The 21,522-nt window shown below is 39.7% G+C and overlaps 3 protein-coding genes across 5 annotated transcripts in view; 1 reads left to right on the plus strand and 2 right to left on the minus strand.

Moving 5' to 3' along the window:
• The window catches only part of tnrc6c2 (trinucleotide repeat containing adaptor 6C2), a 39,545-nt gene extending 32,086 nt beyond the window's left edge, over nucleotides 1–7,459 (plus strand). Inside the window, exons 21-22 of the mRNA XM_055158300.1 lie at nucleotides 81–220; nucleotides 1,019–7,459. Coding sequence (XP_055014275.1) covers nucleotides 81–220; nucleotides 1,019–1,391 — 513 coding nt within the window. The 3' untranslated portion in view covers nucleotides 1,392–7,459. The remainder of the gene's footprint in view (nucleotides 1–80; nucleotides 221–1,018) is intronic.
• On the minus strand, nucleotides 7,445–15,377 carry cd7al (cd7 antigen-like). 2 transcript variants are annotated; one of them, XM_055158306.1, is made up of 6 exons: nucleotides 15,306–15,377; nucleotides 14,201–14,286; nucleotides 10,541–10,903; nucleotides 9,734–10,087; nucleotides 9,091–9,194; nucleotides 7,445–8,697 (listed from the first exon to the last, which is right to left on the minus strand). In XM_055158306.1, the coding sequence occupies exons 1-6, from the start codon at nucleotides 15,374–15,376 to the stop codon at nucleotides 8,494–8,496; spliced, it is 1,182 nt and encodes a 393-aa protein (XP_055014281.1). In that variant the 5' UTR covers nucleotide 15,377; the 3' UTR covers nucleotides 7,445–8,493. The 2 variants fall into 2 exon arrangements, with proteins under 2 accessions (XP_055014281.1, XP_020794223.2); XM_020938564.2 differs by lacking the exons at nucleotides 14,201–14,286; nucleotides 15,306–15,377 and adding an exon at nucleotides 12,303–12,499.
• znf207b (zinc finger protein 207, b) lies at nucleotides 14,615–20,464 on the minus strand. Of its 2 annotated transcripts, XM_055158303.1 has the most exons (11): nucleotides 20,282–20,464; nucleotides 19,673–19,799; nucleotides 19,110–19,248; nucleotides 18,855–19,025; nucleotides 18,706–18,781; nucleotides 18,559–18,620; nucleotides 18,285–18,418; nucleotides 18,056–18,130; nucleotides 17,307–17,546; nucleotides 16,873–17,029; nucleotides 14,615–16,801 (listed from the first exon to the last, which is right to left on the minus strand). In XM_055158303.1, the coding sequence occupies exons 1-11, from the start codon at nucleotides 20,320–20,322 to the stop codon at nucleotides 16,656–16,658; spliced, it is 1,368 nt and encodes a 455-aa protein (XP_055014278.1). In that variant the 5' UTR covers nucleotides 20,323–20,464; the 3' UTR covers nucleotides 14,615–16,655. The 2 variants fall into 2 exon arrangements, with proteins under 2 accessions (XP_055014278.1, XP_055014277.1); XM_055158302.1 differs by lacking the exon at nucleotides 18,056–18,130 and having other exon boundaries at nucleotides 16,058–16,801; nucleotides 20,282–20,460.
• Nucleotides 20,465–21,522: the final 1,058 nt, after the last annotated feature.

A 21,522-nucleotide genomic window follows, 5' to 3' on the forward strand; every position in this document is an offset into this window, starting at 1 on the left:
GTGCGTGCTTGCAGTGCTATGAAAACACTGAATTTCTATACTAGAGATAGGTTTTTAAACTCTTGTTGCTTGTGTTCCAGATTGATGGTTCCACTCTGCGGACTCTCTGCATGCAGCATGGTCCCCTGATCACATTCCACCTCAATCTGACCCAGGGCAATGCTGTGGTCCGCTACAGCTCCAAGGATGAAGCTGCCAAAGCCCAGAAGTCTCTGCACATGTAAGCTGTACTGCCTTAAAAAGAAAAAATGTCACCAAAAACACCTTCTTAAGACCTCTTTTATTTGGTGACAAAGTTTTCTGGCTCAACTCCATCTCATTTTTGAGACATTTTGATGTGAAATTTGCAGTAATTACAGTTTGTTCAGTGAGGAAAAGTGGAGTATCAAAGGAAAGTTGCAGTATCTGTTGCAACGAATGTTGTAACTGACCAAATGCTTCACTTTTCCTTTGAATCACTGCAGAAAGTGTACTGGTAGTTACTGCAAGTTTCTCTATTTGATTGTATGTGCAAATGCGCTGAAATAACAATATGAGGGAACATTCACACTTACACGAAATGTGCATAACATTATATATTACAAGCTAGGAAATGCAAAACAGCCTTTCAACATTTTAGCTTTGCTTAAACTGCCTTCAAATTGGAAATATGTAAAATGTAATTATCTCTTACCAGTATCTCTCTTACCAGTGCAGAGACTCTTTTTATGAAAACACTGCACCTTTTTTGGGTTTTCACAACCAAGCCACAAATGTGGTTGTCATAGAAATAAAAAACAAAAACAAAACAAAAAGCAATCTGATGACCCAGTTCAAAATGTATGTCCTCTATCTATTGTCTGGGCTTGTGGGTGTAAAGAATATCTTGAGTAGGGCCACATCGTAAAGATGCGGGGCACATGTTTCTCATCTGAAGACCTGTAACAGCAAATGAACATACATTTGTTATTGGTTATTAATTCAATCAATAGTTTTATCTTCATTTTAATTTTTGTCTCGCCTTTCTGTTCTTCCTTAGGTGTGTGCTTGGAAACACCACTATTCTGGCAGAGTTTGCTGGTGAGGAGGAGGTGAACCGCTTCTTTGCACAAGGCCAGTCACTGGGGTCCAACACCACTAGCTGGCAGGCCAACCAGGGAACCAATCAAAACCGGATGGGCGGGGCTACGCAGTCTCACACTATTGGTCAGTGGAGTAGCAGTGGCGGCGGAGCAGGAGGCACTGGAGGGGCCAAGACTGGCGGGGGCAGCGGCGAACTGCTGTGGGGAGGTGTTCCACAGTACTCCAGTCTGTGGGGGCCTCCGAGCGGAGAGGACACCCACGTCATCGGCAGCCCCACTCCCATCAACACGCTGCTGCCTGGAGACCTGCTGAGTGGAGAGTCCATGTAGAACCATGCAACACCCAAACACCTACTAGCCTTCTGCCACCGTGATATGAAGCAATTGGTGCAGAGCCGGCTACAAACCAATTCAATATGAACAGGAGCTAAATCCAAGCAAATCATGTGGCGATAATCAGTATCACTATTTTGAACTATGTTGAACTGTGAATTGTAAATCAGGAGACTGGGGTCCTCAACACACAAAGAGACTCCAGTTCTTTTGTTTTACCTTTTGTTATTTTTGAGAAGAAAATATTTCTTCTTCTTTTTCCTTTTGAAGCAAACTGAAAAGTGTACACAGAGGAAGCTGTGTATTTGTTTTGTTTTCCATAAGTATACAACATTCTGTGTGAAGTGTTTTAGGAGAAGCAATCAAAGCTGCCATCTGAGACTTTCCTTTCCCCTCAAAAAGAAATCATCCCAAAACAAGACTTAAAATGACCATTCCCAGCATGTCCATGGCCAATGACCATGTGGTTCAAAGACCTTTACTAGCAATGTTCTTGTTTGTTTCTCAGCACTAATATTAGCCTTAAGTGCTCTATGGCCCAGGTTCTTCCCAAGCCGCCTTTATTTGTTGGTATTTTGTTTTTGTAACTGAAGAAATTGCTAAAATCTTGCACAGTTTTCACCTCTGAGCCAGAAAGTGGTACAGGACACAACTGGTGACCCACAGTCACTGGGCAGTATCGAGGCCTGACCCGAGTGTCTGGTCCTACCAATCATCAGCGCCAATGTTCCTTTACTCCTTCATCTCTTTACTGTTAGTTTTGTAGGTCAACCCTGTCTGTGGAAAGTAACCACAACATATAAGCTCACAGATGCGGATTTGTTTTTCCAGTGGCACTGAATCATGAACAAATCCACATACTTCATGGATACCAGTTCATCAGCTGGTGCTTAAGTTAAAATTTTGTATTTGTTGTTTATAGGAAGTCCAGCAGTTTGCATGGTCTGCCATTTTTGGAGGACAAAATCCAATTTGAACTTTAAAGACAGTATCATTGCAATATGCCATAGACTTCTTCCGTCCATCCTCACCACCGGAATTGTTGCTTTTATTTAACCATTTTCTACTTGTTTTGGTGCAGCAGCAAAAGACTTTGGAACTTCTCTTTTTAAAACTTGGACTTATCCTGACCGCCAATTCCTATAAACTGTTGGGACAAGTTTGCATAGAGGAAGGTTGAACTAAGCATGCTGAAAACTGTTCTAAGAAGTGAGACGAAACGCACACTTCCTCTGTGCGCAAAACAGCCACACCCAACACAGACTGAATCCTCCTGGGATTGGCCGGTTCTGGCTCCCTGGCACAATACCAAATAAGAGGGGTTTCTCCTAATGCAGTAGACCTACGAGTGTTCCTTGAGTTTGGTACTGTACAAACAGAAAGAAATGACTTCTATAAATTCAAAGGGTTTTATCATAGCACTTATGAAGAGCAAACTGCTTCAACTGCAATCCAGTAAATCAAAAAAGAGCAGCCAAAAAAAGAAAAAAAAAAAAAACTAAACAAACAAAACAAAAAAAGCTGCTCTTCATGTACTGTATGTATTTGATGGCGTTGTATAAGGCGTTGGTCCTCTGGTAGCAGGGCACGAGAAACTGAAATGTACCTTTTGAACTTTCGGGGACACACCGGCAGTGTGGTGGTTGTCCTCTTTTGAACAATATCGAAGTGAATATCACTGTTACTCCAAATGTTAAGCCTTGATTAATTTGGAGGCACTAGACTTGCAACATTAGCTGTTTCAGACCCCCGCTGGCCGTCAGTGGTCAGTGCGTGCGTCGGAGGGTGGTGGGGAGCTGGTGAGTCCACTGAGTGCCTCTGCTGTGGTCTGGGCTGCTGACGGAATCACTTCCTCTTCATTTGCGTCTCAGTATGGCAAGAAAACAACAGCTCGGCCTAAACATGGCAACATCTGTCGCCCGCCCTCTCCCCACCACCACTCAGTCCTTTGACACAAAGATCACTTTAGCTGGATCATGTAATAGTCATATTTCTGGAATTTTTGCCAGTGTAATTTCTATGATGGTTTTTTTTTTTTTTTTTTCTTTTTTTTTTTTGTCAGTATGTGTCTACATGCAGTGGTAAAGCAAAATATTTGCTGCAGAACTAGCCCTTCACTGTTCATATGCAGAACACTTTGGTCAGAGGTGCCTCTGTATGTTCATCCTGTGTATTGAATGCAAAACAATACTACAGACCATTATCGATTGTCTTTATGTGAAACTGCTCACGCTTTGTGTTTGACAGTATCTGTAGTACTTCCAGGTAGTTGTCTTGAGATGTGTAAAAGTAGAGTGTCTCACACAGGGTTGTAGCTGTTGGTTGCTCCACGCTGCTCCACCTGTCCACAGGCTGTCCCCCCTGTGCCTGTTGCCAAGCTGCTACGTTATGACCTCCTCCTCCTCCAGACCCAGTAGCCTCTACCCCATCAGGCACCCAAAGGCCCTCCAATCTGTTTCTATGCAAAAGACTAGAGGCTGGAGCATGCCACTCCTTTTAGGAGAAAGCACTTGTTTTCAGAGCTTGAAGGTATTCAAGCTTGTATCCCTGAGCCCTCCCATACTGGCCGCATGAACACTGTTGAAACGTATGTCCACATTTCTCTGGTCAGCCTTTGCCCCGCTCTGTGCTGACCGCACTAGTGTCCAGCTAGATCTCAGGGTAGAGGAGTTGATGATACAAAGTATGCTCTCCGTGATTGTCCTTTTGACTGTGAGAGCAATGTCTTACTTTTAAAGGCCATGTGCACAACTTAAACACAGACCTCATGCTGAACAAACGTAATTAGAAGTTGACAGGAGGATATCGTCACATCCTGTTTTTTGTGGCCTACTGCGAGCACCAGGGGCCTGTATAGCATAGTAAGGTGCCATGATGTGCCAATCCGCTGCACAGCACTTGTTTCCTGTGAGGAGGAGCTTTGAAACACTGAGCAGAGGGCACAGTGGGGACAGAAGGAACAAAGACATGGGCCCAACGCTCCGTCCTGTAGACATGATTATATGCTTTGAGGGGACACCCACATAGGAGAAAGTCCTTACTCAGTTGTGGGTTCCAGTTTGCTACAGTGCACAGTTGATGATGGGTAATCCCGGGTACATATTTTTTTAAAACCAAAAATGAAATTGCATTTTAACGTCATTTTTATGAAGTTTGACATAAAATCTTAAAAATGTTTAAAAAATCTAAATGTAAAAAAAAGATCTATAATATGTTAATGCTCTGCACTTCTAGCTGAAACGTTTCTGGTCGTCAGTGTCTGCTGCCACCATCCACTGGAGCAAGCTGGCGGCTGGTGCCTTTTTGTGGATGCTATATTTATCTTGTTTTATTTTTGTGTCCTGCTCAAAGCGGACCCTCTGAACTGTACATTTCCACAAACCCAGATGACTTGGGCCCACTGTATCAGCCTCACTCTTCTTACAGGAGAGGCTCAGACTTCATGAGGTACAAAGTCTTAAAACAAAAGAAAAAAAATTAAACAAGAAAACAGAACACGGCTACCTTTCGGGGCTCTGCGTCCTGCAGCACACAAGCAAAAATCACTATTGCCTGTTTCTGTAACTGCCTTGATCCAAGCTCAGACAGACCCAATAGCCGAGGACCTCCCAGCATCCTGTCCAACTGGAGAACCCTGACCGTGAAGGGGGTTTCCCGTGCTGCACCAGCATCGAGAGGCTCTCCTCTCAACCGCTACATCTGTCAACAGTATCTATGTACATTAGGCACAATGATACATATTTACTGTTCCTACGCTGTGTTCTATCAAGACTCTTGGATCCAAACTTCTGATGCGTTCTGTTTCTATTCCAAAAGGTCTTTGATACAAACTGAAAAAGAGCAATATGTATTTTTCCCGCAAATAAGTAGGTGGAAGAAAAGATTTTGGGTCGGATGTTAACTTGATACTTGATTGAATGAAAGCTGCATCTTTCTGATCTGGCGCTGGATGTGCACACTCATACGCAGTACAAACTGTGTTGTACTGTGCATGTGAAGTTCTTGTTTGTTAGCTCGTCTAAAAGCCCAACCTGAATCATCTGCTTTGATGCATATTTTAACCTAGTGGAATCACAAACATATCAAAACAAAATACTGAACACAAATACTTGAATCATACAGCGCCAATAACATAATGTGAAGTCAGTAATTCATTTTGTTGTCTCAATCGGACAGGTACACATAGGGGCTTTTAGATTTATCAAAATGTATTTCATTAAGTTACAAAATAGTAGAAAAAAAGCAGTAGTCCTCTTAGATGTGTGCTTGCTGTTGTATGAATGTATGCAGAGAAATGTGAGGATGATCCACTCAGTATGATCACTTTGTTTTGTTAATTTTGTTCTGTCCAAACTATTCTGCTTGATGTTGTTATTATCTTCTAATGTTGCACTGAGTGTCTTCTACCCCTCGCTCAGCTAATCGTAAAAAAGGAGTCAAAGTACAGAGGGGGGACCGTGACAATTCACGTGTACATGTTTACTCAAGGACTTAATGGATTTTATTTCATTCTATATGTAAAAATTATCTACCTTATAGTGGCTTTTATTGTGGAATAATCCAACATAAGGATTATAAGTATTGCACCACTTTGTTCCAGTTCAATATAAAAAAGTATAAAAATAAAAAAAATAACAAAGAATTTTTAAAAATCTGAAAAAAAAAATACAAAACAAAAAAGCCAAAAAACAAAAGAACTGTGGCCATAGCTAGCTGTAGAAAGACTAGTAAATCCCTATGTTACTTCTTTGAAAAAAATATTAAGGGATTCAAGGAGATAACAGTGCAGGAGGTGAGTTTGCTCCGAAACTCATTTCAGAGGTGCCTATCTTTTCATTTGTTCTGCTAAAGCCACCTGTCGTTTACAAGCATTTCATTTGTCTAGAGTTTAAGGACTTAGACATATACAACAGCAATGTTTGAAAAAAAGTTCAGTTCATCTTCCATCAAAAATGGACATAAAATCTTACAAAATGAAGATTTATGCTACTTAAGAACTCTGGGATTGATCAGTGTTGTCATATTTGGATTTTTAATTTTTGTGTCGATGGACTATCTCTGTATTTGTGAAATGTATGTTTTTACTTTCTGTAAGCAACAGTTTGCTTACAATCTTGCACACTCATAAAAGATGTGGATTTTGTCTCAGGAAGGCCAGGGTTCCAGTTACCAACTCCATCATTTTTATGTTTTTGTTTTTGTGAAAAGAGCAACTGAAGACCCAAGCGGCATGGAGGTTGGACAGAATCTAGTACCATTTTGTTTGAAACTAAAAGTTTGTAGCAAGTTACATAATTACCAAATAAGACTGAGAATCAGCTTGGAAAAGTGGTGTGCTTTACATGTGAAATCTAAGTAGAAATTGCTTTACATTGATATGAACAGTTTGATTGTCAAAAGACATTGACAGAAATGCATTTGTATGTTTGTTCTTTTGAGCTGTTTTTTCCTGTTGGTTCAGGAGCATTGTGCAAGTTTAGTTTGAATCAGCTCTCTGCGTGTTGCTGAGAGGTTCTTACATGTACTGAGGGATTTCAGAGGAGGATGTAGAAAGTTCAGATGGTTTCTAAAGGATCCTGATCTATGCACAAGTGGGAGGGAGAGTCCAGGCTGCAGACTGCGGACCTGTGCACTCGGGGGAGGGTTCATGTGGGTTGTTCTGTTTCTTTCTCTCTCCTGTTACCCATCCCCTCCTCTAGCCAATTCTTCATTATCTAATGTTTTTGCAACACATTACATTGTGAGGCCATGCTGTGTAATTTAACCAATGACCGCTTATTTTCTGCTAAAGCACTGTGGGTTATACTGACAAAAGCCCATAACCTTTTTTTAAGGGAGGGGGTGGGGGGTCAACAGGGGGACTTTGCCTTTGCCTCTCTTTACTTTGACAAACATTAAAGAAAATGTCTGTAACTCAAAATACAAAGTTGTGGCTTTTAATGTTGTTCTTTTTTTCTCCTCATAGAATGTGATTGTTAAGGACATGAACCGGGAAAAAATGTTTCCATTGACAATGGAGCTTCTTTCTGACTATATTAATAAAGTACAGATTTTCTTGGCTGTAATATTGTCATCTCCTTTATTGTTTTCATAGTTCATGTGATATAAAAAAGTGTCCAGTCATTCATATGTGGATCAACAGTATTAGTTTAGTACAGAGTTCCGGTATATAGACACAAAGGACAAAACTGAACTTAAAGTAATGAAAATATTGACTTTATAAACAGAGAAACACTAGAAATTACAATATAAAAGAATTCTGTAGTTATGTGTAGACACTTTGAGGTTCCAAGTCCAAGACAGTTCAGATAACAACTGCTAAAGATTTGAACTTTTGCTTTTTTCTATAACTGATTGTGTAATGTTGCAGATATTTACAGCATTTCCAGTGTGGTACTAGTCATACGGGTCTGTGACTTCCTCACGCTACACGACTAAACGTGCTGTAATATTCTCTGGACAATATCTGGATGATTAGATACGTTTATAACTCTAATGACTGTGTTTGTCTTTGAACCACTAAGTGGTTTTTTTACAAGTGTTTTTTTACAAGACTGTTCTACATTTTGTTTCATTTTAATTTAATCTTGTTTAGTTAAATTTTTCAAACATTCTAAACTGTTTTGTATCTGCAAAGTGCACAAAAGATTAAAAAAGAAAAGTTTCAGAAAATGTGCCAAAGCAATTAAAAACTGTAAATGCCACAGAATACAAAACACAAAAGCATAACCACTTCTTGGATGGAAAAATAGAAAAAAGATTCAAACTTCATTACAAATTATTATAGAATATTTAAAACAAACATAACCGTAAAACAGGGAGTTACACTTATCCAAGTCCAATGTCTTCAATAAATCTGAAGCTCAGTGATGAGGTATTTAACTTTAATTTAACACTTGTGAATCTAGATTCATTTGGTAGGGCATAAGTTAAAAAGACCTTCACATATATAATACAATTCAATATGGCTTGTAAATTACAGTATATTCCTGGTGTAATTTTTTTGGTTTTGTTTATATTTTTTGTTATTTTTTTAGTTATATCTTAACCTTTGAAACCAGAAGAAAGCTGCCTATATATCAGGCAGAGTCCATTTCAGTCACTCATCTTTGTAAATGATGGCGCCATTTGGACTCTCGTAGTGGTTCTCTAGGCGAGGGTCATTCAGGGAAATGTTCCTGTACTCGGACTGTGGCTCATCTGCGTGGCCCTTGGACCTCTTGGAGCTCAGGGGCTGCAGACCTGTCATCTCTTCATAGATGGGAGGAGGGGCAGGTGTTGCTGTTGCACGCAAGTTATTTACCTTCATGTGAAAACAAAATCACAGAAGCACACAATTTAGATTTCCTGTGTGAAAATCAAGATCTGTGACTGTTTTGTACTCTTTTCAATTTGTATGCACTTAATTTCTCACATTCAGTTTAACCAAATATTTAATTTATTTTAATTTTTTTATATTTAATAACATTTATATTACTTTTTTAATGCAATATAATTAACTTTAACTAATTTCACTCCTTGGTTGTTTAGCATAACAGTTGCTTACGTCTTAACACTGCTCAGTTGTGAAACAGTATGGTTTTGTGGTTAGTGGCAGAGGAAGCGTGTCCCACGTTCTTAACACGCAGGTGTTGCAGTTGAATGCTCATGTTTGGTCTGTATATAGATGTGGTCAAGTGTTTCGGTTCAGACTCACTCTGTGCACAAGTACGGTCACCAACAGTAGGGTAAATGTGACAGCCACAGCTGCAGACAATGCATAAATCAAAGTGGAGTAACTGGAGCAGCCACACTGGTCATCTGCAGACACACACAAACATGTCCACACTTTTAGACCATTTTGAAGAGGGAAAGAAGGGGGAATCTGAATGGCTGTCTCTTCTTCCCTTCAGCCTAGAGAATTGGAAAATAAATAATATAGTACAAACATGAGAAGATCTGTTAGGGTTAGTGCAATATGCTGAAGAAATGCAGAAACCACTAAAGCAAACTTCCTTCCTTTATGAATTATAACCGAAAAATGAAAGCAATTATTAGACAAAGAGCCTCTGGGGACATGAATGGAGATGGACTGACCACAGCTGTAGTCACAAATGGGCTAGTTATTTCAACAGACATACTGGGAAAAAGCACATTAAAACTGTACCTAATTCTTTACGATTCTAGCTTTATCTTACACATAAATGAACACAATATTGCTCCAGGTCTTTGATCATGAAAACAAAAAACATGTGATTGCAAATGTCACAAACACACAAGTTTAAAGCATGTGTTAATACAGTTAGTCTAAGCCAGTTGAACAGGGGCTGATCAGTGTGTGGATAATGCATTGTGTTTACCTTGCACAGATACATAGCGCCCCTGTGGGCCCATGGAGAGACTATGAGGCCGACCCTGCAGCAGCAGCTGGCAGCTGTACAGCCCACTGTCCTCGGGCTGCAGAGCTCCCACTGTCAGGCTGTAGCTGATACCCCCCGGTCCTGGGGCAGTACTCAGCTGAACCCTGTCCACAAAGTAGCGTGAGGACCATGATGTGTGCTTGGAGTGGTACAAGAGCTCTACAGGCCACCGCCCCCTCTGTCTCTTCAGGACCACACCCTCCACAGCAGAACTGTCCTCCACAGGAGACACACAGGGCAGCAGAGCGGAGCCCCCAACACAAGTGTTAACCCAGTCTCTGTCAACATCCACAACTCCAAAGGGGAAAGCAAGAACAAGACATATTATAAACAGATGCTGCAAACATTTTACACTGCCATAGAGCTGCAGTAGGCCTGCTAAGTAAGGTAAAGAATATGGTTATTGTAGGCCTATCTCAGTCCAAGAGAGTAGGAGCATTAAGGATTTTAATTGTTTTTGTTTAGCACTGATCACTTTGATGTCAATGTGATGAAGTCCTGACACTTCCGGCGACATGAGTCATTACCACAGAGCCATGTGAGTCAAGTGTGAGACGTGTGACATCCTTTTGTCTTACAAAACAGTGTTTTCTAACAACTTGAGCTTCTCCTTGCAAACAGCTCGACAAAAGCACTAACTCACTATGGCAAACGCAGAGCCCTGAGACTTTCATAATAAAATAAATGGTGGAACATCACTCGTGCATGTTTGAATGCTGCTTGTGAATGTAGTGTGAGCAAACTCACCTCCTCTGACCAAGAGGAAAAAGTCAGTGGTCCCACGCTGGACTGTGTCTGCAGAGTCCGGGTTGTGCACATTGAACTCGCAGTGGTATTGGTCTGTATCTGAAGGCTGCAGGTCTGTGATGGTCACATTGACTGCGTGAATGTTGGGGTCTCCGCTCACGCTGGTCCGGTTCTGACACTCCGGATCCAGTATGTGTGCCTCTGTGTTCTCGTACTTGAACAGGACTTCACGGGGCAGCAGCTTTGAGCGCTTTAGGTAAACCCCAAAGGGTGGAAGTGTGGTCTGCTCCACCAGGCAGGAGAGGACCACTGCATCTCCCACATCTCGCACCAAAATCTTAGTGGGCGTTGTACTACAAAGCACTGCAAAACAAAACAATGAATGGCACAAATATGCATTAAGTGACTTTTCTCGTGGATGGTCTGTTTGTCTTTGAAAATTATATTGCCTTGCTAGAATGTTCAACAGTGTGACATTAAACATGGGCCTATTTATCTTTACGTGGAAACCAGTTGGCACCACAGAGAGACTTACAATGTTTTTCCGTGTAAGCTGTTTGTTCATCTGACAGTGATTTAGGTAGTCACAAATTTGCATGTTTAACGGAGTCTGACAAAGCATTGAACAATTAAAATAAATATATTAAAAATATACAAATAAAATAAAAAGCCCAATAATAGTCTATTTTGTACAGGCCTGTTTGATTTTAAACAGCCAAAACACATGTGGCCATAGAGGCTGGTAGAAGACTGCATTTGTGACTTTTATCCTTTAATGCAGACCTGGGCATTGTACAGCTCCTGGGCTACATACGGCCCTTTGGTTGACTTGGACGGGCCCATTTAAACTAATTTCGAATTACAAAATAAACATATTTAAACATAAAAGTGGGACACACATCAGAAATAGCTGAAGGGTGCGCTCTTATCTGTACGTTCACAAATTCACTAAATCTGAAACTAAACTTGAACTAGATCACGCTAAAGCCAGAACCAAAACAGGACCGAACCAAGTCCACAACAGAACTAAAATGGGTTCAATTTAGGACCAAACAAATAAGTGTGAATGCACCCTAAAATACTTGCAGTTCCTACTTTTCACTGGATTTACCAGGCAAATAGCACACTATGGTAATGGTTAATTAAAAAATGAACCACTACTAACTACTGGAGCATAAAAGGAAAGAAAGAAATGGTCACAAAACAGGTCTTTAGCTTCTTCTGTCCTGAGTATGAACTTAACTGATCTTTGGAAAAATAAATAAATCAAAATAATGTAGTGAATACATATTTAAATATTTTAATCCAAGTACTTTTTTGTTGTGATTAAATGAATAGCCCCAAAGAAGTGCACATAACCCCCCTCTGTAAAACAAAGCAGCACATAATTCAAGTAATAATGTTAGCACTAAAACACAGTTTACAGGGTTTGGTCACAATGAGGATTTATGCTCAGACCAAAACGTAGACCAGATTTCCCCATTACCATCAGTATTTCTATGTGCAAATAGATGACATCATAAAGATTGCAAACACATCATCAAAAATGAGTGTGTCCCCTTACCCCGCTGTAGGCCAGGCTGGTAGAGCCTTCCAAGTCTGTGTTTGAACAAAGATAACTGAGATGTTGCCCTTTCATTTTACATTTGTATTGTGTTTGGCTTCAGAGACACAGACAAAACTGAACTTTCCCGGGTTTATATCTTCATCAGCACATTGCCCATCAGCATGTAAGTAAATGACAGCAAGAAAAAGAACTCACCAGTGTCTGCATGTATGAGTATCAGAGTCCACAGACAGAGACGGTTAATGTCACTCATGTTTAGGTGAACCTCAAAATGAGCAGTGACAGCGACAGCGGGTAAACCACAGCTTCACTGCTGTGTGCTGTCTGCATATAATGTTTTAACTGTCAATGAAACAAGAGGAACTCTGCAAAGCTCCACCTTCAGATATTCTGGGACTGGCCTCAACACAAACATATGACCTCCTACTAAACATCACACCTCACAAGGGATCACTTGTGAAAGAAAAAAAAAAAAAACATCTGGTGAGAATGAAATATGTTTGAAATACCAGCTAGGTTGCATTTAACTTTTTGCCTGATTCCAAAAAAGGGAAGCCACCTAAAATTACAATGGAACGGACATTTTCCATGAGGCCTACATTGCTACATTGCAAATACGTGTTAATTTAAATGTAATTTTTGTTTTCTTCTTTACCACCTACTTTTACATAAGGCATATCACAGTCAAGTCCTACACAATTGTTTGTTAATTGTTAACCTGAGTTCATTAGCAGACAGAGAGTACTTTTTATGTGGATAGTCCCAGTAATTTGAAATATTGCCCATTTTCCAGGACACAACAGCCTGCACTGACCACATAGAACTCTAATAAGGACTGCAGCACTGATAGCCTGTATTTTACAAAAGAAAAAAAAATGTAATGACTCGCATTAGTTGGCCACTTCTCAAAGTAGAAATTACCTTGAAGAAAAAAAGACCTGTACCATTTATCAACTTCTCAGAGACAGATATCCACCAGAGGGCGCACTTGTTTGCTATGAACGTTGGCTCAGACACGTTTAATTGTAAAAGTGATTGAGCATGTTACATTAAACTGCTACAACATGCAGTATAATTCCCAAACTGTGGTATTTGCAGTGGTGGAATGTAACAAAGTACAAAAGTAAAACTACAATACTTAAAAACAATTTACAGTGGATACTTTTTACTTCTACTTCAATACATTTGAGAGCATGTATCTGTACTTTCTACTCCACTACATTTTAGATCTAGTCTGAAAAGTAAAAAGTAATTTTCTTTATGGTCTGAGACCATTTAATTTGAGTTAATCTACCAACTTGGTGCAAACCAAATACACAAAAACTGTTAGAAAAATTTATAAATCGGTTGATTCTCTTAAAATCACCAAAATTATTTTAAAAATCTTCACAATATGTTTTTACTTCTTGCTCTTAAAGCACATTTTAAACAGATACTTTTACTGAAGTAGATTTGGTAGCTACTTTTGAGTAATCTTTTGCCCCTGTAACTGTATCACTGGTAGTGAGCTCCTTCGGGTGGTACTTGGAGAGCTCTTCAGTTTATCAGTTTGTCTCAGTTAGACTTCATTTTATCCACTTTTTTTGTCCTCATTTGGATCATTTCTTGTTTACAAATACAGAGAGACGATGTAGTCCAATTTTAGACCTGGTTTTACCCTAGATTAAACCTGGAATAGCCTAACACTGTTACATACTTGATTTATATCTAGTGGTAAGCAAAATATTTCCTCTGTGAAAAATTTGAGCCACTGGGCAACAAATTTGTCATTTTAGCCAAATGACTGGATGCGTGAACAATGAACAGTCAGATCATTTTGAGTGGGCACATCTTATTGAATAAACTGTTCAGCAGCCAGGGTCTTCTTTTATTAACCTAGTATATATAGTAATACAGCATCTAACAATATCACTACTGAATATTTCTCCAACTTTGTAGAATAGGTTTGCTTTTTGTCCTTTGATTAGAAATTCTTAAAACCATGATGCTGTTTGTTTCATATATTAAAACAAAGATTTAAAGATCCTATATTATGCAACATTTACTCGTGACCTTTAAGACATGTTATAATAATTACTTCATCAAAAACATACCTCGAGTTATTTTATTTGCCTCCGCAGAAAGGCAAACCAACGCAACATGAAGGAGACATCGGGGAGCGCGGTTGCTGCAGTCCGTGCTGCAGTTTGTTCAGTGGCCAGTAGAGTGCAGTAAAGGACATCGCCACAACAACCATGTTTCAAACAGACATGCGTGAAAAGGAAAAACGGATTATTTTGGATATAATTCGAAACGATTTAATTATTCTTTTGACAATGATTCTAGATTTTACTGGTCAACCACTGCTTGCTTTGATTTCCCTGACCACACGCCATTGCCCAGTAAACCGTAATCCGCCCATGTTCACTTGGAAAAAGTTGTCCAACACCTGTTAAAGGTCCTTCATCTGTAGTAGAGATGAAATGTGATGTATTGAAGTGTGATTACAAATGCCAAGAAATCAGAAATGGAAGTACAACAGTTTATTAGAGGACACATTTTTCCATTTACAAGGTAAAATATTTTGTACAAATGCATGTAAACAAGACATAATTTATCAGTTAAATCAATGAGTACAACAAAAATACTTAAACATACTATATATATCTTTATATATATATAGCAATTGTGTGTTTTTGAGTCGGCCTAAACATCTAACTGGTTACTTACCAGTTTATACCAAAGGGGACCCACTCCTCCTTTAAAGGTGCACAAAATAACTTCCGGTGGAGGGTCCACAGTCGTCTTGTCTCCATAAAGACTGCTTTGCCTGGAATGTTTCACAATATAGCATTCAACAGGTGATTTTAATGCTAAGGAATATTAGAAAACATGCATTCATGCAGTGAGTGGGCTAGTCTCACCACAGATCTGACATGTAACTTGGCCTGAAGGCATCACCTGCCCATCTCTATGGAGATGGTTAATGCTTTAATGTGGAACATTCCAGGCAAAGCAATAAAATGGAGACAAGTAGGTGGTGAACTTTGCTCCACAGACGCTATCGTGGACCTTTGACATTATCAGGTTGCAATACCCATTTCAAAGAAATTTAACATTTTTCCAGCTCCATTACAACACAGCACATGTAGCGCCGGACACTGAGAACATAGCCAAACTTGAACAATGAACAGCAGGTACTTACAGGGTTTAACTGACCTGTCATGGCAGCCCAGTAGAGTTAAAGACTCAAAAGCTGATGGAAGGGCTACAGACAAAAACAAATACATATCAATGATATGTTTCACTGAGGATATATCAGAGTCCCCTATGATGTGACATGGGGCTTATTGAGATGATGCCCATAAACTAACTCCTGTAAAGCAAATCGAACTTCAGGAAATTTGACATTTCTTAAAATCAAAGCACCAAGAACTTCGGTGCAGTGAGCAAGTCTAAGAGTTGCAGTTAATTCTGTTGTACAAGGTTACTGCAATTGTTTGGGAAATCCACAACATACTGTGTATGGATAACTGACAGTGCTACAAAAAAATGTTACAGTTCGCATTTGCCAGTTAAGTATTTTTTTTTGTGCTAGGCAAATAACTACAACACAACTGTTGGCTGGTGTTTGTTTTTTTTCTATATATGGGCAAAAGAAAAATTAACTATAAAAAATGATTCAATTCAGACTACATAAAAGTCAACAACATGCGACACTAGAACCAGAGATTAGTCAGCTTTGGTTCCGCTAAACCAAAATTGAGTATATTTTGACAACATTCAATATTTTTTGTAAAACACTGGAAATCTAGTCTAATCCCCTTTATTGTGATGAATATGTGGTGGATTTCCCGACTGATGATGGCAAACTTGTGTGATGAAATACCAGGTTAAATATATCTGATGTCCCAATAAAACACCAGTACTAACCTTCATGACTCACCTTCGTAGGTCAGGACAAACCAGCATTGGATTTCAAGATGGATTTTATTACAACAGATTCATAAAACATTACAAAGGATGAATACATGTACCCTTTTAACCAAGATTGTTAAAAACAAACCTGAAACAAGAATAAAGCTAGAGACTGATGAGTCATGGATTTATAACACTAATCAGGAATCATCTTTACCACTGAGACCCTCACCAACCAAAGTTGGGGACGCAAGTCCAACAGCACCTAAGCATGCTGTGAGGGCCTCAAGCTACCAAAAGAATAAAAAAGAAAGATCCAATGTTTACATGAGAAACTTGCCTTTGTAAGAAGATGGTACGATCATGTTACTCCAGCAGCTTCAAAAAGGTAATATGAAATAGTTTTAACACACATTATTTCTATAAACCTGAGTGGAACCTATGGGGGAAAATACATCCTTACAGATAAGCAACAAAGAGCCATCAGAATCTTGTGTGGTGTTTGATAATGCTGCATTTAATGTCCATGTGTCTAACAATAGTTCACACCACAGGGCTCACATCTGGTTGCGTGCAGCTACTGTTGAAAAGAGCACTAGGATGAGAAAAGGTGTTAGCCTCAAACCTAATGTGGTCGGCAGCTTTGAAGCTTCAGTAGCGTCCGGCTGGTGACATGACAGGAGGCCTCATGCCCAAGGGAGGACCCCCCTGATATGGGGGCACCATGGGACCCTGTCCATATGGAGGCATCCCACCAGCCATGTAGCCAGGCATGGCCTGTGGCGCACCATACTGACCTGCCAGAGGAAACACACCTTAGATATGTCACTGTCACATTTAAGTGCTGGAAATCAGGTTAAAGATTTACCATGCATGGGATGCCTCATTCCAGGCTGCTGGGGTATTCCTTGCTGTGGGGGAATCATGCCACCCACTGTTGCCACGGCAGCAGCAGCAGCTGCATGCGCCTGTCCCACTCTGGGGACGAGGCGCTGGTAACGGGGCAACTGTGCCCTCAACTCTTCCTGTTCAAAAACACATTATACACAGCGTTTAGACAAATTAAAAAGGAGGCGCCTAAGCACAAAGACACAGACAAGGCACAACAGTTGCATTATTAATACAATAAACTATTCTTACAAGTAATTAATAGCACTTGCTATGCTTGCTATGCTATATAAAGTATTCTCAATGTAGTTATTTTTTAGGTATTATTTAATTATAATATAGGACATTATACCAATTGTATAGCATACATTACTTACTGTGAAAAGAGAAAACCAAAAAGCTAAAGCGACTTACCAGTGAGATATCCTCATCAGGGTGGATCAACTTACTAGTTGCACTCGTGGTGGTTAGTGTGGCAGGCTTACTAGTCACTGTGGCCGGGGGTTTGGCCACAGTGCTGCTAGAGGGATTAGAAGCAGAAGTGGAAGAAGAGGAGGCAGAGACAGAGGGCTGAGTGTAGGCGGGGAACGTTGCTTTGGGAGGGTCAGATGTGGCTGCTGTGGAGGCAGTAACTCCTGATGCGCTTTGCTGGGCCTGTTCAAATAGAGAACTGTGCTCAGCCAATATGATGGGTGAAATATACAAGTATTAACAAAGAAGACAACATTGAAAGACTAAACATTTGAACAAAATGCCAAAGACATATCATTACAAAAAGATAGTTATTTGTTTGTACCACAAGCTTGAAAACTTATTATCAATGTTAAATCAATTCTGGAATGGCAAAGTCCTTCATACGGACACATTCTTGTGACAACTTTAAAACTATTTCCCTTTCAGATACATTGAAAAGGGAAGATTCACTCACCAAACAAAACCATCTTATAATAATTAAGAGACATTGAAGGCCATATTGTTCTGAAAAAAGCACATGCAATCTAATACTGTTTGGAAACATAACTGGCTCTTCCCCATCCCAATTTTTTATTTTTTTTGTCTGAGCTGTGAGAATCTCAAAGGAAAACTCAAGAATTACAGGCTTCAAGCTCATAAAAAAAGCAACATGCAGCTGCCACAGTCCAAGTTTTTTTGTGGGAGCGTACTTGAGGCGTGTTAGGAAAGGATGGCTGGGACGAGGCAGACTGAAGGTCTGCAGGAGATGAAGCTCCAGAGCCCATCTGCAGCATGGTAGAGAGGAGATCACAGCGATCACACAAAACTATCGACTTTAAAACTAACCCTTTTTTACTGGCAGCACTTAAGGATCAAGCTGGAGTTAAAAACACATACTTATTCACAAGAACATATGTTCATTGGTCTTGCATTTTATACCTGAGCTGCACTGGGAAACAAAGGCTTAGTCACAGCAGGTTGTGCTGCTGCGGCGGGTCGGCTTGGGATAGCTCCTGTAGGGGCTGGTGTCATGTGAGGCATCCCTGGCCGTGGAGCCATATGTGGAGGCATTCCTGAGAATAACATACATAATAAACCTGAGGTTAAAAAGAAAAATCTACCCAATACTAGAAGTATCATTATTTTTTGCATGTTTGTCATTTTAGGATAACCTACCACACTATTTACTAAACTAATTCTTAAGCGTACCAACCTGGAGGTATTCCGGGCATTCCAGGCATCATGGGAGGCATCATCCCACCCATAGGTATCATGCTTCAGAATAAAAATAAACAAACAACACTTAGTGATCTGTGAACTTCTTTGACATGACCGCACATTTATAATGATGACTATATACCCTGGTGGCATCCCATGCATTCCAGGAGGCATGCCATGCATCATGGGTGGAACACCCGGCATCATAGGAGGCATTCCTATAACATCAAATACAGCATTTTAAAATATGCAGCTATGTGCCTATATTGGTTAATAAAACATGTTTCTTACCTTGGTATCCTCCAGGAGGTAACCCTGGTGCCCCTGCTACAGGCATCCCAGGCTGAGCCATGGGAGCAGCGTAGCCAGCCTGAGGCTGAACAGCTGTTTGAGCTGAAGGTCCAGGCTCATCATCATCATCCTCCTCATCAGAGTCATCCTGATTTTTCCTTTTTTGGCTTTCTGAAATGAAATATTCAAACCAATATTAGTAACGCATGGGTAATGTAATGTAAACATAAAAAGTATCAGTGCATGCTAAGACACCTTGAGATTTTTGCTCCAATGTTCGCCGTCTTTCCTGCATATCTTTCTCTGGTATTCCTTCCATGCCATAGATCTCCAGCTCAATGTCAGTTCTTCCAGGAATTGCATTAGGAACACTGTCAATTGTCTCCTTGTGAACCTGAAACACATTAAACCCATTTAATCATGCATCCTTCCTTACTTTGAGCCTTACTGTTGTAATAATTACTCTAGTTAAAAAAGTTCAAGTGAAGAGTTTTTTTGGTGACTTTCATGTCATCCTCAGCTTCAAACATGAGGGTAATTAAGTGTAAAACTGAGGATAGAACAGTGACATCAGCATCATTCCCGTTTGATCACAGTGGAAATGGTAAAACACACATTTTCAAAACTCCACATAATAGAAAAAAAACTTACACTGACTGACATGTTTCGTGTCAATGTGACACCAATGTTTGTGTAATTGTTTTAAAAATTACCAATTGTCCAATTACCAACACATTGTTTGAGCATTTTAGTGTTGGAAATAATTCGATTAACACATACAAGGTATAGTCTAGTAGAAAACAATGAAAAACGCTTACCTGCATACAGTGGATGGCTAAACCAGGGCCAGTGTATAACTTCTTGTGGCAGATGTGGCATTTAAAATGTTTTGCCTTTTGATGCTGGATAAGAATCTTTTCATCGTCAAAGTCTCGATTACAATACCTTAGGAGAATAGTTAAGGGCCAAAGAAACCACAAAAATGCTGACGCTTGCGTGACAATTCAAAATGAAACCATGGTCACCCAACAGCAAAACTTACAAATAAAGACAAAACTAAGATCCCCAACAGAATAGTATAATGTTCAAAGATAACATATAACTGTATAACACTGTCATATGTCAAGCTTTATAACTAGTTTAATCATTTATCGCTTAAGGCTAGCGGGTTGGAATAAACAGGACTCGTCACGACCAACCAAGAAAACTTCAACAGATGGATGATAGAAGTCTACAGTAACAATATACTAACAATTAACTTCAGATTACGTGCTTTCCAGTTTACAAGAATTTATTAAAAGTTTAATTTCCCTCCGTTAGCAGGGTGTTAGCACCTAGCTTCTAAAAACAGGCCTCGATTTAGCGGAGCTAAGCGGAGCCAACACCGTAAATTACAACGCTACTTTAGCTTTATGATGAAAGGATACCAGCACCACGGCTTCATCTGCTTCTTCTTCTTACGCCCCATCTTTCACCAATACTGAGTCGAGTTATTACAAGTTTAAATACAGATCTTATTATCTGTTTGATAATAGCATGCTTTTCTCCAGGACCCGTGACAACGCCGAAAATGGCGCTCGGCGGACGGAGGGATGTAGGAAGGGAGTGGATATCGCGAGATCACATGATATCCGAGAACTGGCGCACTAGAAAACAACCATGTCTACAGTAAACAACAACAAAAAACACAGGTAGAGCAAAGGAGAGAAGATTGCGTGTAAAGCACGTAGATGGTAATTAGTTCTCTGCCCCCGCATAGGCTACCATTGGCAGCATTGTAACTAACAAGACAGAGAGCAATTTTTGCCAACTTTGCAATACCAATTATTGACCACTGGATGGAGTCAATGCAGCGTTTTGGCCTGCAAAAAAGACTGAAAATCTTAATAGGATTTATATTAAATTATTATATATTAGATATTCTTATATCCATAATTGCTTAAAACATACACACTTGGGGGGAAAAAATCTAGTCCAAGGAGTTATCAGGCACCATTTTACTTTATAGACTGCCTGTAGGATTTGCCATTAAGCACTATTTGCCAGCAGGTCACTGTTTGAATAGCCTCGTGCACTGGCAAGATGAGCAAGTGTCTTACCTAAGACACTTTGTATCACTGAAGTCTGCAACCTACAGCCTATTATGCAAAATATAAAATAACCATTCAATATTATGTATAAAACAGTTTTAATGTACTTCAGTATGCACATATGGAATCTACAAAATAATAGCATAATCCCCACAATAAATTAAGCAAGGAGAGTACTATGTAGCCCAAGAGGCCCGTCCACACACAGTCTCTCAAATTTAAAATAGGATACAAACAGTTCACAATGCAGAATATGCACAATAATACCAAGTAAAACAGTGTCATCAATAACAGTGATGTCAAAATATTAATCTCCATCTCAGTACATATGATAATAGCCTGTTAAATGTAACGCATTTGTCAGTAGCTTAACCACACAAACAGAATTACTGTCGAAAACCTGATTCATTTATTGTCTGAGTTTTCAATCAATTAGAAATTTAGGTTGTTGCCAAATGAGGGAGTATTGTCCTGTAATTGCAACATAACATAACCTGAGCATGCAGGTTGGCATTAGATGTGTATGCATACCTATATTTGGTTATGGTAAAAATTAAAAATACTTTTGTTTGTCAATG

The sequence above is a fragment of the Boleophthalmus pectinirostris genome, unplaced genomic scaffold (genome assembly GCF_026225935.1).
Source record: "Boleophthalmus pectinirostris isolate CB_2022bp ecotype Guang Dong unplaced genomic scaffold, ASM2622593v1 HiC_scaffold_22, whole genome shotgun sequence".
In the NCBI taxonomy this organism is placed as follows: Eukaryota; Metazoa; Chordata; class Actinopteri; order Gobiiformes; family Gobiidae; genus Boleophthalmus; species Boleophthalmus pectinirostris.

Bases quoted from the DNA above. Each gene is read 5' to 3' on its own strand.
- cd7al (XM_055158306.1), bottom strand. From the start codon at position 15,376: ATGTATTTGTTTTTGTCTGTAGCCCTTCCATCAGCTTTTGAGTCTTTA. The intron at 14,287-15,305 runs GTCAGTTAAACC...AACAAACTGCAG, and splicing joins CTACTGGGCTGCCATGACAG to CACGGACTGCAGCAACCGCG. The intron at 10,088-10,540 runs GTGAGTTTGCTC...TCCCCTTTGGAG, and splicing joins TTTCCTCTTGGTCAGAGGAG to TTGTGGATGTTGACAGAGAC.
- znf207b (XM_055158303.1), bottom strand. From the start codon at position 20,322: ATGGGGCGTAAGAAGAAGAAGCAGATGAAGCCGTGGTGCTG. The intron at 19,026-19,109 runs GTGTCTTAGCAT...ATTTCATTTCAG, and splicing joins ATTGGAGCAAAAATCTCAAG to AAAGCCAAAAAAGGAAAAAT. The intron at 18,131-18,284 runs GTATAAAATGCA...ACCATGCTGCAG, and splicing joins TGTTTCCCAGTGCAGCTCAG to ATGGGCTCTGGAGCTTCATC.